The sequence below is a fragment of the Myripristis murdjan genome, chromosome 15 (assembly GCF_902150065.1).
Source record: "Myripristis murdjan chromosome 15, fMyrMur1.1, whole genome shotgun sequence".
Lineage (NCBI taxonomy): Eukaryota > Metazoa > Chordata > Actinopteri > Holocentriformes > Holocentridae > Myripristis > Myripristis murdjan.
The window spans coordinates 18,607,355-18,623,454 of record NC_043994.1 but is presented as its reverse complement, the minus strand read 5'-3'; the positions used below and the strand labels follow the sequence as shown (position 1 = coordinate 18,623,454).

The 16,100-nt window shown below is 38.6% G+C and overlaps 1 protein-coding gene across 5 annotated transcripts in view; it reads right to left on the bottom strand.

The window, feature by feature from the left end:
• Positions 1-1,305: 1,305 nt before the first annotated feature.
• The window catches only part of LOC115372576 (ligand-dependent corepressor), a 31,352-nt gene continuing 16,557 nt past the window's right edge, over positions 1,306-16,100 (bottom strand). For 4 of the 5 annotated variants that reach the window (XM_030070592.1, XM_030070594.1, XM_030070591.1 and 1 more), the window contains one exon: positions 1,306-8,188. In XM_030070592.1, the coding sequence (XP_029926452.1) occupies positions 3,418-8,188 (4,771 nt within the window). In that variant the 3' untranslated portion in view covers positions 1,306-3,417. Of the gene's footprint in view, positions 8,189-8,431; positions 15,009-16,100 lie in introns of those variants that run through there. The other variant, XM_030070595.1, reaches the window with a different exon arrangement.

The following is a 16,100-nucleotide window of genomic DNA, read 5'->3' as shown; positions in this document are numbered from 1 at the left end:
TCTCAGGTAATCGGCATTGGCTAAAAAGGATTATCACTACATCTACCTTTTCAGTGACCCTCTTTTAGCAATGAAAATTCTGGCAGTCAGCAGAAGTGGAGTGCTTAGACCCTCTGACAGCCCCCAACATGAGCCTCCATGAATAAACTAACAGTAACTCTTCTTCTGTAAGGGTTGTAGATGGACCTCAAGAAACCCATCACCTGCATACACAATGACATTCACAAAACAGCCAAGTCCAGGTGCCTAATGCTGAGAAAGGTGGAGGACAGTTTTCATTTTTTTTTTTTTTTCATGATTAGTCAAAGACTTCCATTTTCACCCACAATCTGCCAAATATCACTGAAACTGAAAGATCCCACTGATTTCACTGACAAAACTGAAACAGGAAGGAGGAAAGATTTATGTTGTTGCACCCTAGCTGCAGTGCATCTGTAGAAAGAACTAGGTTACATAACTGATAAGGCCAAGTGTATCAGAAGAGTTATCTACAAACAAGATCCTCAACTGATAGCCTAAGCTAGATCAGAATTAGTGTTATCTACAAATACCTTCATTGTTCTCTGTCCCTCCAATGGCACTACTGTTTGGTTGGGCTTTGTTTCTACACTGCTGTTCTTTTAAACAATTCATTATATCCTTATCATTTGCACTAGTTTTCCCTTAAAACTCTGATGTGCTAACGATCTAGTTTTAGATGTAGGTATTGGCAGTTAGATTTTTACTGTCTGCTGTTATTTGCTGTTCCTGCTATTGAAATTGAACCAGTTGACTGTTCTGTGGTTGTCTGCCTGCTGCTTTAAATTCAGTGCTTTTGTTACAGGGCTCACCTCCACACCGCCACCACCTGTGCTGATCATATTCATCTAAAGAAAGACTGAGGTCCAGGTCCGAGTCCATGCGGCACTTCAGGAAGAAGTCCAACACCAGGAGTCAGGTTCCACTGGTTACCTGCAGGAGGTCCACCTTCGCAGTCCTATCACTACAAAACTCCAGTGGGAGAACTTCGTTAAACGTCAATGAATTAAATAGCAACTTCATTTAACAGCAATAAAATAATAATCTCTATCTAAATTATAGTCTTCAACCGTTTAATAAAAAAATTGTCTTATATTAAACTTTGTCTTTCGTCTCTCCTGATTGATGTCTCACTCACACATATGCACATGCACATACCATACTGTTGCTGAAAATGTCATGCTTGCTCTCTTCATTTTTCTCAATGTCTCTCAATGTGATGTGTGTGAAAAATTCCTGCTTAAAGTAAGGTAACAAAGACATATAAATGACCCAAGAAACCAAACATAAAATTCAAACATCTTTATATCAACTCCAGCAAAAATACAAAGTTCTTAACATAAAAGATGTATCACTCTTGGGATTACCACAAATAAAGCAGTTATCTCTTTCTGATATACAAAATCAAAATCTATAAATAGAAACTGTAAAGAATAAACATGTTCAAGTCTGATATTTGGTGGGTTGTTTAATTTAGATCCACTGAATGTTTTAGCCTACATGGAGTTCTTAAATAACAATAAAAACATGACTTATACGTTTTGCATTTACAGATGATTACTCTCTAAAGAGAAATGACCATAATAAAAAAATAACACTGTGCTAAAAATTTTATATATATTTTTTTCCTTTGAAGATACAGTTATGGAAGTTACTATTGTAGAAGTAAAGAAACTTCACATTATGAGAACATCTACCAGACAGTCAATGAAGATTAAAAGACAAAAATTAAACAGAACAAAAACATACATACTGGGATGTACAATTGAGGGTGACAAAAAACATCCAACTTGTGAAAAATCAAGGGAAGGAATTATTGGACCAGTAATGTGCCATTAATGCCATGAGAAGTCACAAATATTAACCATATTAGCCGACTAAATGTACACACAATCTCTTCAGGTTTTGTTGTTCACAAACATGGTTGCCGAAATGATACACAAACTACTGTCGCAATGTCAACTCTGATGTTTTTTTTTTTTGTTTTGTTTTTTTTTCTCAGTATAGCTTTATGACAGCCACCAAAATGTGCATGCATAGTTTTGAATGGGTTAGTCTTCTGAGGGGAAAAAAAAAGACACAAATTGAGTTCTGCATTTCAGCTCTAACTAGGCAATAGCTCTATTCCAAGAGTTGCAAAAATTGCTTTGCAACTGTCTTCACATTAACAAGACTTAATACATGCAAAAGCAGATAAAATGTTCAAAGAGAAATTGCTATTATATCCAAATAATGAGGGTAATGGTCAGAAGTAACTGCTGAGAAACAACATAAATCAATTTTTAAAATGACCCTAATGAACAATAAAAAACAAAAATGTACAATTTTTGTTTTGTCATGACACAAATACAAAGAGTGAGCGCCTGTTTGCTTCAACAGCACAGTCATCTTCAACATCTAATACATCAATAGTAATAACAATTATGATGTTAATGCTCCGGGGAAAATTAATATGTGAAAATAAAAACAGCTGAATAGAGAGTAAACCAGAATAAATCATAATGCCTCAGTCAACATATTCAAAATAAAGGATTTACACATTAAGCAAAGAGGCACATAATGTGTACTGTATAGAACGGAAATTATTTGCACATGGAAATAAGCAAATGCATGTTTACTGATTCTCCAAACACTGGGGACTCTGTTACAGCTAGAGGACTGAGTTTTCACATTTAGCAACACATTCTATTACTTTACACTTCATAAATAAGGCACCTGGTCACAACAGTCACATATTCACAAAGCTCTGATTGGAAGACAAGCTGGAGATACCGATGGCCTAATTGCTGTATGCAAAAATATTATTCAGTCAAAGCTGACCTCATGCTTCTGGTATCATGCTCTCTGTGAACAGTTATATTCTACAGTGTTCACTAAATACCAAGCATGCAATTGTCCAAAACAATAACTGCTCATATTTACAATATAACAAGAAAAAAAAAAAAAAAAACATGTATGGCAACTGCATTTGCTGTCACTTTGATAACACAGACTGGCATCAAAGCTTCACACATTTTTTCAATTTGCAAAATGAGTTTTGATATGCTATTAATGTTATCTCCAGCCGTGCCATAGAGTGCTGAAACACAAAGCCAAAAGGGAAACTACATCTGCTAAGCTAAGCATCACACTGGACTTGTATGTAGTCCTTGAACATATACAGCAAATGCTCAGCAAACAATCCATCACCAATTTGCATTTTGATGCTTAGGCTGTACAAAAGCATATATGAATCTCAAATCCGCTCTCTTGTTAACACATTTGCCAACAAAAAATGTATTCTCTGAACAATTCGATGAGTACACAAAATAGTTACTTCTGGTCTTTTTGAATATATTTCAGACTAAAGAAAATCACTAAAACCTCTTAATAAATGTGATTTCTGTCTTCAAGTCTGCTTTATTTTAAATGGGATGTCCTGGTACGTTTAGCTGGGGTCTCTAAAAGCTCCTGAGCTCTCTTTGCTGCCAATTTTGTAGTCGCACTTCGTGACAGTGAGAGTGCCTGACCTCTTTTAGCAATAGACTTTTGAGTCCCTCTTCTCGTCAGCGTGGGTTCCTGAGCATTCTTGGCAGATTTCGGATATCTGCTTTGTATTATCATGGACTTTGAGGCCTTCTTGGAGGTATAACTGGGGCTCCCACTCAAAGGGACTGCCGCCTCCATTTTTCTCTGGGATCTTGTCAGAACCTGGTCAGGTGAGATTGGGCCCTTAACGTCCATGCTGTGCTGTGGGGCTTCCACAGCATTCTCAGCATCTTTACTTTCAGTGACTTTACTTTGGGATAATTCCTTTGTTTGGATTTTTGAAGCATTTACTTTAGTCAGAGTGGATTTTTCTGCCTCTGTTTTTTCTGCTTCTAACTGTTTTTTGTTTGAGTCAACCTTGCATGTAGATGGGTGGACTGGACTATGTTTCAATATTTTAGAGGACCCTAGTCTTTGAGAAAATCTCTGTGGTGAATCAGCATCTTTTTTGGCCAAATCTCTCAAAGCTCTACTGCTCTGAGCCTTGACTGTCCTTTCCTGAACAGGCTTTGTGACAGACTTTTTGCTAGCTGTCAGTTTCCCTTTCCCAGTTTTAGCATCAGACTCTTTCATTCTTTTGGCTGGCTGGGATTTCTGTCCCTTTACAGCTGATTTGAGATTTACCTTGGATGCAGATTTGGAGGTGGTCAGTCTTTTCATACTGGTGGCTTTCAGGCGTTTTGCTGGGGTCTTTTTCAGCCTAACATTGCTTTGCTGAACCTGCATTTTTCCTCGTATGTTAGAGTACTTCCTCAAGATCCTAGCACTAGCGGGGTTCTTGGATTTACCTGAAGCTTTCTGAGCTTCACCTATGTGCAGCTGAGTTTCAACAGAAGAGCAGTATGGCTTAGTCATATTCTGAGTAGTACTGGAAACTTCTCTCTTCTCTTTCCCTTTGACTGTATTTGCCTCCTGCTCCAGCGCTTTAGCAATCAGTTTCTGACTCTTGGGATTGCTCTTCACAGGTGAAGCAATGGCAAACTTCTTCAAATGTTTCTTAAGGCGCTCAGCCTGCAGGCTTGGGAATAAACCTTGGGAAGTACCTGAAACACCAGAGGAGCTGTGGAAACACAGCTGAGTTTCAGATGGAAGACGTGTATTCACTTTCTTGACAATGACAAGAGACTTTGTTTCTGTTGATTCAAGGAACCAGCGACAAATACTGGTGAGGTCAAAATTTTTCATGAAAAGCATTTGCACTGGTGAGTATCTCTGGTGTTCCAGACACTTTGGTTTTCGTGTCCTCCGCTTACTTTTCCATATAGCTGCCTGTCTGTCTGCCTTGTTTTTGTATTTTGTTGCTGGCTGCCCCTCTTTGTCCATTTGGACCCAACCTTTCTGCATTTTATCATACTTTATGTTCAGGTTTGTAATCAAGTGTTGGTTTTCTTCTCCATTCAGAGCCTCAAAGAATTTGTGGCCAGTTTGTTTTAGGGGCTCATGTCTTGGTGAGATCAAAGGCATTACTGAGCTGGAGGGCAGCACAGAGCTGACAGACAATGAAGAAGACCTTACTGAAGCCTTAGTTACTCGTTCTTGCTTCATTCTGATAGGTGATGCTACATCTCTCTGTTTTCCAGCTATATTAGGAGTACTGGTAGAAGCTGTGGCCAGTCTCTGTGACCTCAATGCTAACTTTTTGTTGTCCACAGATGGTTGGGTAGCAGACTGATTGGACATTTCAGCCTTGCTGGTCTCACTCCTTAATGGCATTCTCACAGGTTTGTCTGAAAAGGAAGAACTACTATCATCTCCACTTGCAGGTTTGTCATCTAATGAGGATGCATCTGACTTCTGCAACGCAAAATCACTTGCTTCTTCTGCCTTTTGGTGAACGCGTTTACTTCTTACTGGTTTTTGCATTTCATTCCTTACCAGAGATTGATTTTCTAATGTACTTAATACCTCACAGCTATCTTGCTTTTTCTCATTCTTACTGACATCTACTGCAAGCTTTGCAGACCTAAGCTTCTGTTTAGTTTGCAACCTATTTTCCACCTCAGTTGTTTGCATTTCACTGGAGTTGGTGTCCACTGGCTGAGCTTTGACAGTGTTTAACTCCACAGTAGTCTTTGGGACTGTACATAGCTGGGACTGCTCAGCATCAAGGGGAGATGATGTACTCATCAGAGGTGAAGAAACAGGAAGGGAAGAGGAACTGACAACAGAGGGAAGATGCTCTGCAGATGGAAGGGCATGGCTAGCAGTAGGACCTGGGGATGCAGGGGACACCACAGTATTTACAGGGAGTGGTGATACAGCATCTCCAGCTGGCTTCTGTCTGGCTGATCTAAGGGGACGTTTGGACTCAGTGCTTTGAGTATCCTGAACACTCTGAACAACTCTTTTTTGTTCCTGAATTTGTTTGGGTTTTGGCTCTGACTTATTTTTACTCGACTTCACAGGGGACCTTGAGGGACATTTAGGTACTGGGCTTGATGGGGTTTCAAGAAGCATTTCTGTCACTTCTGGAATCGCAGGTGTGTTCTCAGTAGATTTTAGAGGTGAAATTGTCTCAAGCAGGTCGGGTTTATTTTGAACAGATGGAACAGATATGTTTTGAGGAACATTCGGGCTAGCTTTCACAGGGGTTTTGTTAGATACTGGGGTGCTATTATTTGATCTACGACGCAGACTTCTGTCAGAGGCTGATATGGGTCTGCCATTTACATATCCCACTATTACTTTCTTCGTTTCTCTTAATCGCTTTGGTAGAGAAATTACAGTACCCCGTTTTCTACGCCAAGGGGGTAATTCTTTCAAGAGTGCCTCCATTGTCCTTGAGGATACATCATAATCATCACCATCATCATCCTCTTCTTCAGTCTCTACAGGCATAACATGGTTAACTGGTTCAACTGTGGTAATTTCCTGCTTTTTCACTATGTCCTCTGCTGGATCTGTGATGCTAGACATTTCTTCTATTCCAGAGTTGTAAGATTGTTCCTGTGTCTCTAGCTGAAGCTCTTGAGATTGCTCATCCTCTATGCTCTCTCCTTTCTCTTCCTCCCTCTCTTCCACAACTGATGTGGCCAAAGAGTCAGTCTCCTGCTGTTGCTCAGACTCAGTGCTTATAGCTTCTGCTGAAACAGGCTGTGGATCAGCTTTTTCTATGTTATCAGTCTCTGATGACTCTACTACTGTTTCTACTAATACCTGCTCAGTTCTTTGATTCGAGGCCTCTTCAGGCTCATGGTCATCTTTTTCTGTATCAAATGAAGCCTGAGCAAAACAATCCCCACTTTCTGTTGTTTGCCCGGAATCTGCTGTTGCTTCTTGCACTACATTTACATTCATATCTGTTTCTCTTTTCTCTGTTGGGGGGCTTAGGGGAGAAGGAGGAGCAGACTGCTCTTTGCTCTGACATTGATCTGTCTGACTAGTTTCAACTATAAGATCTTGTTCACTGGCTGATGTCTCCACCATATCTCCTGTTCCTGGTATCTCCCTTTCATCTGACTCCTCTGTGGGCATTTGCTGACTAATTGTCTCCCCGCAGCCTCCAGCAAAGGGCATATCTACAGGTGGTACACCATCAGGCTTGGCAAGCATCTGTTTTGGGGTGACCAATGTGATCAGCTCTGGCATTGGATTAGGACAGTTGCCCCTCTCATTACGACCGGCTAAGGTGCGGACAGTTTTTAACTCCCACATTTCCTCTATATACATATGTCCTCTGGTGCTTTTTCTGGCATTACGGCGTGGGAGCATATGGCGCTGCTGTTCTCTCAAACACTCTGTAATTGGTTTGTCAATATAAACAATGTCACAATGGCCTAGATCAGGGTCCACTATGACTCTACAATTAGAGTCTCTGTTCCGATGATCAGAGGACCCCCTGATGGTCTTTCTGGCAGTCCGGGGGGTGTCTGAAGGAATGGTGCTGATGGACTTGTGAACTGAATATTGTTTTGCTGGTGTATCTTTGGTGTGTCCAAAGGAGTCTCTCTGTCTTGCTTGATTTGACTGACTAGACTGATTGTGTCTCAAAGAGGAACTAAGTCTAGCACTGTGAGCATCTGTTCTGTTAGGTGAATCTGAGTTACCCTGTCGCTCCTCCAGAACGCCAGAGTTATTTGAAAGAGAGGTGGTGAGCACACATGACAACTTCTTACCATCAGAAAGGTTGCTGGTCTTCATTATCTTCATTTTAAGAGGAGCATGGTCACTATGACGGTTGTTCTCATTGTCCACTGTATTTGGGGTGGAGATACTCACTGACCCAGGTCTGCGAAGATCCAAAGGAGAGCCAGCAATAATGGATGTTTTGAGCGAAATTGCTGTTTCTGGAACTTGTTTGGCAATTGCAAAATTGCTAGGGATAACATGGGCTACATCCTGGATCTCCAGCAGGCCTTTGGGAGTAGATGCAATGGGAAGCCTTAGTTCAGGGCATGACTTCTCAGGGGTGTCCAGACTGGATGTTGCAGTTAAAGATGTGGTTCCCTGAATCCCAGAGGTAGAGTTAGAGGCTTGTGATGTACTGGAAGATGCCAATGCCTTGACCTCTGTCTGTAGGAAGCCAAGGGCATCTACAATCTGCCTTTGATGGTGGGGGCAGAGTTTGGCCATGAACTGTTCCAGCGTGGAGGTGGACTGCAGGTCTTTTGACTTTGCAACATGCATCAAGTCTGTAGATTCACTGAGGGAAAAAAAGGACAAAATAAGTGTAATTACAAATTTAACATTTTCAATATTAAGACTTGTTCTTTTAGCAGTACTTTCACAATATCATAATAGGCTAGGCCGTTACCAACCTCTTTTCCAGATCTATATCAGTTCCTGATCTGTTTCTTGCAAAAAATAAAATCACTAATAATGTATTTTCACAGCATATTTATTAGAAGAATAAGTGATTTTAAAAGTGATTCTTTCATCCAGTGAATTTGACAAATTACACTGTTACAGCTAATACTTTTTTTTTTTTTTTTTTTACACATTTTTCTTCTTTTCAAAGTGGTGCTTCTCCTTACAGTGTACATCAAGAAAGGTTTACACATGCACAACACATTAGATAATGGTGCCCCACTTTCAATCAACAACTCAAAATCATGTTCATCACTTCAAAGAGTGAATATATTAGGGCAAACATATGCTATTTTTGTCAACTTGCCAAATTCCAATTGTATTAAACTAGTGCAACAAATAACATTTAATGACAAGTGCTAAACAACAAACAACTTAAGACAATTTTATGTTAAAAATAACAAAACAAAAAAACAAACAAACAAACAAACAAACAAAAAAAAACAACTACAGCATGAAAAGACATGATACATGTGACAAAATATTTGCAAAATTAGAATTGCTAGTCATTGTGAGGTAAAATCAATCTATCAGGGGCCATGTTTCTTTGTATTTTTGGCTAAAATTACGTCAGTGAGGTAGGCCTATTAGTATGAAAACCATATTCCTTTGAAGCATTTATACCATCATATTATGCCAAAATATATTTGTCTCAATAATTAATTCCAAAGGAATTTTTTTTTTCTTGTAAAAATAAGTCCTTCCCAACCTTGACAAGTAAATATGCAGTCTTTTAAAAAGGGAAACAAACTGAGTGAAATCACGTGTGTTCCTGAGGTGACCCTCTTAATAAACAGCATGTCACAGGTTGTGTGATATAACAATTGTTTTAATTGTCAAACAACTAAACCGGTCAATATTTCTATGTAACTTCAAAGCAAATGCTGCATTGCAAAATATCATCCTAATATTTATAGCTAGATAAAATAACTTGTTATGACACAACCTTATTTGCAAGAAATGTGTATGACATAAAGCATGTCAGTGAAAAGAGTTCATGATTTTTCACTGTTGAAATGCACAGGAATTTGAATGTGGTACATTAAGCATTTTAATCCATAGAATATGACGCATCCATATTGTTTTAGGCACTGTGAACTGGAGAGAAACTTGCTGATTACAAACCCCATTGGCGAACATCTTACCTGAACAGAGGTTACACTGACATTCATTGTGTATCAAAATACAAAAATAAAGAATAATGTGACAGTGATAAGGTAAGATATTTTTTGGCTCCCAACATAATGAAAATGTTACTGCAGCAAACCTAAATATCTCAAATCTAACTTTTAGAGACAGATAAAAATACAGTTTAGAGATTTGAAAATAACATTTGCTGCAACTGGAACCTGACCAATTTTTTTTTGTTTTTTGCTATGTTCTAACTTCACATCCCTGCTGGTTAGGTTTAAGAGGAGTACCTGAATACTAAGTGGCAAGTGTTTCATCCCTGAGGGTTTTGCTCTCCGTTTCACTTAGCATTGTGTTAAAGAACTAACACAAGGACATGTCTTTTTCTTCAACAGGACAGAAATAACCCATCTAGCAAGCAGAAGCGAACCAATAATCACAAAAACTTAACTCCAGGGATAAGTATTTCACAAACACATTAACATGGATGAGTCAAAGCATCCATGATGTTCATCTGACTGTACATTAGGGAGCAGATTTTCAGGAAACTATGGTATGAGCTTTTTTCATATATTATCAGTGAATCTTTAAGCAGATTTTGAATGGGTTCAATGAGATTTCAGGTCTCACAGTTAATCTACTTCACACATTGTTGACTTGACATTACATACACTGATTACACTCCAGTATTTTCAATAAAACATCCTCAGTCAGACATAAATTTTACCATACACGTCTAGTGTCCCAGTGACATGTTTGCAATCATGCAAAATACAACCAATGTCATTCCTTTGTACATTTGTAAATATTAAATATACAAAAAAGAAGTTATTTTTTAGACAAGCCATATCTTCAGTCATTTACAGAGTGACTATTTGCAGGTGTGTGATCTTGTCAATTCACTAAGACCTGTACTCTGGTACATTATATTGGCTAAGTATAGTAAAGTTTACAGGGAACACCCGACTGGTGTTAACATAAAAGTGAAGTACAATTTGAAATGTCACTCCTTCACTTTTGTCACAGAGAGAATTAAATATACCTTATAAGCAATATATATCTATGTGTCCACAAAATCTTGTGTAATTAACATTTTGTACAGTTAAAGCTATTTACATTCATGGTTACTTAACTGAAGATAAATAGGTTGATTAATAAATACTGCATTAACCAAATGACTCATATCCAAATAGATCATATATTTGACTTGTTAAAGAAGAGGATGGAAAATGACACCCCCTCATTTGTAGGGATTGAAACTAAGATCATCAAAAATGATTTTTTACCACATACACTAACTGTACCAACATCAAAGAACACAATAAAAAAAAATACCAACCCACCTTTAAAATATTCAAAAAAATCAAGCAGGGTGCATATAACTTTAAGGATACTGTGAAATATTTACATATGGTTTGACCCAGAACTTGATTTTTGAGTAATTTCCCCTGTTGCCTGATGTCAGCTCAATCACAGCTCTTTTTGTAAGCCATCTACTTAGCAGGAATCAACTGGATCACCAGCCTTTATTCCAAGTCTCACCTTCTACAGGAGCTTTATATTTGGATACATGAGAAATTGCTACATAAAATAGCTATGAGAACAGTAGACTATGATATCATTTTTTAGATGAGGTAGTAAACAATTAGATTTGCTACAATAGACACAGAGGAGGGCATTGACATGTTTTATATGTTCATGAGCCCAAAATGCCTATTCTGGCATCAATGACCAAAAACGGACTGTGCTAAAGTAAGCCTCATAATATGTATGACAGACTAGCTCAGGTCTATATATTAAATGACAGATCCTACTTAAGACTTAACTCTGAAGGAGAAAGCAGAGCATGACCTATGAGTAACGCTGGTCGATTGTCAATGCAAGAACCCAATTAGTGAAGGTGAGTCAGAGTGACTATTATTATTATTATTATTTACTTTATGATCCAAGTCAACTTGCAGTAACTTCATTTTATATTTGCAACCTAGACAAACATATTCATTAATTTGTGAGTTAGTGTAAGATGACATACAATTGACAATAAATGGTTTGAGCTATCAAACCTTCCAATGAATAACTTATTTCAAATAATTAACATTTTACTTAGAGTAAGATCAATTGAAAACATAATAGAGCCATGAGATAAATCTAAGGCATGCCTGCATTTGGGGTGGTTTCCATTATAGCTTCAAAGTGGCAGTGTATATATTAAATTAGTAGTGTAATACAAGTGAAGCCCTACAAGTCTGGTAAGTGTAACATCCAACATAAAATAAACTTCTTCTATTCTTATTGTGCTATTAACATACAGGTCCGTGACATTTTTGGATTTTACTGTAGAACCAACTCTCACTTGAAATCTGTGTCTACAATCTAGGTGTATTTTATGGTATTTTGTGCATATAATATCTGAGGTGTCTACTTACTGTTGAGGTATAATTTCCTCAGTCTGTATTTAAAATATCCATCTAATTTATCTGATAACATAAAAGCAACACTGCCTGTATCGAAAAGCCTGCAAAAGCTGCAAAAAGAATATATAAGAATTTGCTGGAGTTGTGTATCGACCTGATAAAAGAATAATGTGTGCACAATCCCATATTCTGGAATGTCCTGAGGTAAAACTGTTGATAACGCAAGTGAATATATGTGTGTGTGTATATGTATATATATATAAAGAAATCATTTTTTCAAAAGCCAGATGCCATGCACTTCTGTTTGTCATTGCAACACTAATTATTTGATGCAGACTTTTGCATAAGCACAAGGTTGATTTTTTTTTTTCTCAAAAATACCACAATGTATTTTGAAAGGTAGGATCAGGAATTATTAAAATCATCAAGTAAGAGGTTAACTGGTACATCATTTACTGGCTGCTGTGGGTCAACACATGTATGAAGACACTGACATCACTACCATAGAATGATAAACTGAATGTACTGAAATGCATTGACCCAATCTATATTGTTATGCCTTGGTTTGCCACTATTACCCTGAAGAGAATACTCTTTATCATGAGCCATTAGGCATGCAAGACCTGTCTGAAACAAGCTTAAATGCAATGATATATTTATACATGCATGGGAGGATAAAATAACAAATAGTGGCATTTTTGCATTGTTCTCATAAATGAAAAAAAAAATTGTAATAATATTTCCTGAATGAACATTACTCCTTGTCCCATGTATTATTGAAAGATATCCCAGAGGTAATTGTGCCCAATACCTGAAATTTGTAAATGACAAACCATAAATCGCAAGGATTTAAGGCTTACACTGGCACTGAAATGCTTCTGATACTGGTTAAGGTAGATTGTGAAGACACCTGATACTAGAGTGCACGTATTTGTCAGTAAATACACGACATCATAAAATGTATTTAAGGATGACGTTTTCCCCCATTCAGAGATTACTGGATATGAAATGAGGCACTGATACAAATTGAGGCATGTTTATGTTTGTCGGCATGTGTATGTATGTATGTATGTGTATGTGTGTGTGTGTGTGCGTGCGCACGTATGTGTGTGTGCATGTGTGCATGTGTGTATGCTGAAATCTGTTGTAGTTTTTATTCTTCAGGTGGATAAATTATTTCACTGACAAATACTGCACCCTAACCTGAACTTATCCTGAGGTGTGGTGAAGGCTATGAGAGAAAATGATCACTTTTCAAACTTTGCAGCAAAATTACATCACATTTATGGGTACACATAATCTACCATGCTGAATGTTAGCTCTCAGATTTGGACTAAAAGGGGAGGTCAAATTTTGGACAAGAGACCATGTTATTCCTAAAGACTAAAATAAGAAATTCTAAAATAAATAATTTTGGATATAAAGGTGCCGGAACATACAGTTTATCCTTGCATCTGTATTTTCTTGGAGCTATGTGGTCCATTTCAATCTCAGAATGCATTTGCAAAACAGTGACAGGAGCTTTCTATGTCATCAGTGAAAAAAATCATTAGAAAGAGGAGGAAACTTAGTCTGATCTAATATTTACAGGGCTCAACATGCACAACTGCATGCAGCATGTGAATTTACTGTTACCAAGTGCTCTTTCAGGGAAAAAAATCAAATAGTACTGACATAGGACAGTAAGGGGCGCCACTTGCCAAGATATGATTTCATATGGCTCTGATTGTAAAAAAAAAAAAAAAGGCATTCATCAAGACCAGGGATGGCCATTTTCAGTCCATACATAAAAACAAAAGCTTAATTTATTGTGTTAAAATTCATAAGAGCTTGTGTAGTGCAATGGGACACTTGCAGTGTTGAAGACAAGCAGCCACTTACAGTAATCAAAAATGTCTGTATTAATGATCAAATATTAAGAGGCCAAATAAAGTTATTAATTAATAAGTGCTTTAGAAATTAGTTGTTATGCACAATTACATATGATGGAAAAACAGCGCTGCCACTGTCTGGCAAATGCAACATTTATCTTATCCAGTTATTATTATTAGTCTCCATGGGACCATGTTAAATTGTTACTCATCTGGTGAGAGACCTGCATTTAACAACATACTCCCATTTTCTGAGGACCCACACTCTCCTTTCTCAGACACATCGTGCTGGGAGTTCTGGAGTCCTTTGCTTTCGGGGGACTGTGAAACATCCTGCTCCTCTACCTGGCTTATCAGCCTCAGTTTCTTTTTGGGAGGATTTTTTAAGGTCCCCAGTCGCTCTTTAACCTTGTATTCCAGAGTGCTGTGTGGAATCCCATATATTGACTGGGCTTTAGAAACACTCATTTTCCCGCCCATCACCACCACAATAGCCTCTTCCAGCAGCTCGGTGTTGTACTGCCGGTAACGCCCTCTTTTCTTCCTTGGCTGTTTGTTAGCCAGCTCTGACTCTGAATCCAAGGTAGCATAGTTTCCTCCCAAGGTTTGGCGGTCTGTGTCATAAGCCCAGTATTCCTTCTCCACACCTGGGCCATCAAGTCCTCCATTGCTCCCTTTCCGGCTGTGCTTGGGTAGAATCGAACGAAGCCTCTTTCCCAGACTGTTCTCACAGAGTGAGGCAGAATACTCAGAGGACAAAGTAGCCCAAGACTGGTCAGTTCCTGCGGACAAACCTCGCACCTGAGGAATCTTGAGGTCAAAAGATGATGAACGAGAAAGGCAGAGGCCCTGGTCTCTGCAAGCCTCATGGAGGGTTTCTTTACCAGAGGACAGTGACTTTGACAAAAGTCCAGCAGCTTCCAACAACCTGGGTAAGTCTTTAAGGTGCTCGCTAGCCTCACTGTTGGTTTTGAGTTTGAGCAGAGCCCCAAAAGTTTTGGAATTCCAGGATGCAGATCCATTTCTGAAGAGGTCAGTGGATCTGGAGCTGTGGTTTTGGCTGGGAGGTGACTCTGGGTCGCTCTCCTGGGCCAGACCAACCTCCTCTTTGATGTGCAGCGAGTATGCAAGAGGCTGGGAAGGCTTATAATCGGTGGAGTGGCCGATATTCTCCCTTCTCCTCCCATCCTGTAGGCTCCTCATAAACAGCCCGACCTGTCCGTCCGCTCTCAAGGATCGCCTGATTGGATGGAAGGAAATTGGGTGTAAGCAGAGCTTGCACAGTGCCTTTTTTCTCTTTTCTAAAAGAAGGATGGGTTGGGGAGGGGAGGATGTTGGCCACTCCTTTATTATATGACCTTGCTTTGGTAACATCACTACCCTTTTTAACAAATGCCTCTGTGTGGTTGTGTGTGTAGCTTTTAAGAACAAAAGGCTCAAGTTTGACAATTTGTTTATTTGTTTGCTTTGATGATTCTGTTTACAAATTGTGCATCAACATAAGAGAAAATAAACAAAAGTAAAATCAAGGGTTAAGAAACAAAACAAACAAACAAAAAAGAAATCAAATAAAAGGGTACTGGAACACATAGAGATGTAAGGACTTCAGTGGCTCAAAAAAAGCATAGCCAGAAGAAGGAGGGGATATTTGTCATTGCAGCAAAGAAGCCTGGCGTGTAGCAGCAGAGGAGGGCACAATGACTATGTGTACCAAATGACTAATGCAAGTATGGCCCTTGGCCCTCTATGTGACGTTACCACTGAACAAGCACAGCAATAAAAGAGTAAGCCAGCAGAAATGGGTTGTTTGGTTTACCTCAAAACTTGCCCACCATTATGAAAGAAAGCCAATACAAATTTGACATTAAATATAAGTCAACAGGGAAGCACTAGTTCATTATTACATTTAACTACTGTGATTGATGTCTGACTGATAAACTGTTCTGGTGAAAGAGGAATAATGAACAAACAATGACAGACACTTCATCTGGGGAAAAAAACAACACTTTTGCCTGTTTATATTCAGAATAAGTATTCAAAGGATAGTTTTAATAACTGAGTTCTGCTTTTCCTCAGATACCTCAGATTTTCATCTAGATACTTGCCACTTATAAACTGGAGATAGGGAGCATGAAAGTTGGAGATATGAAACTCTGCATCTATGGCCCAAATGCAGAGCAAGATCAAAATCACAGGCCGCTTTTTCTGCTAGGAAGGATCATCACTTTAAATCATATCAGCTCCCAAAGCAGCGAAGGAGGCTGTAGCAAAGCAACTGGCGCTTAATTAATCCAAATTAAAATTGAATTACAGACGCGCAATTTCAAATGCA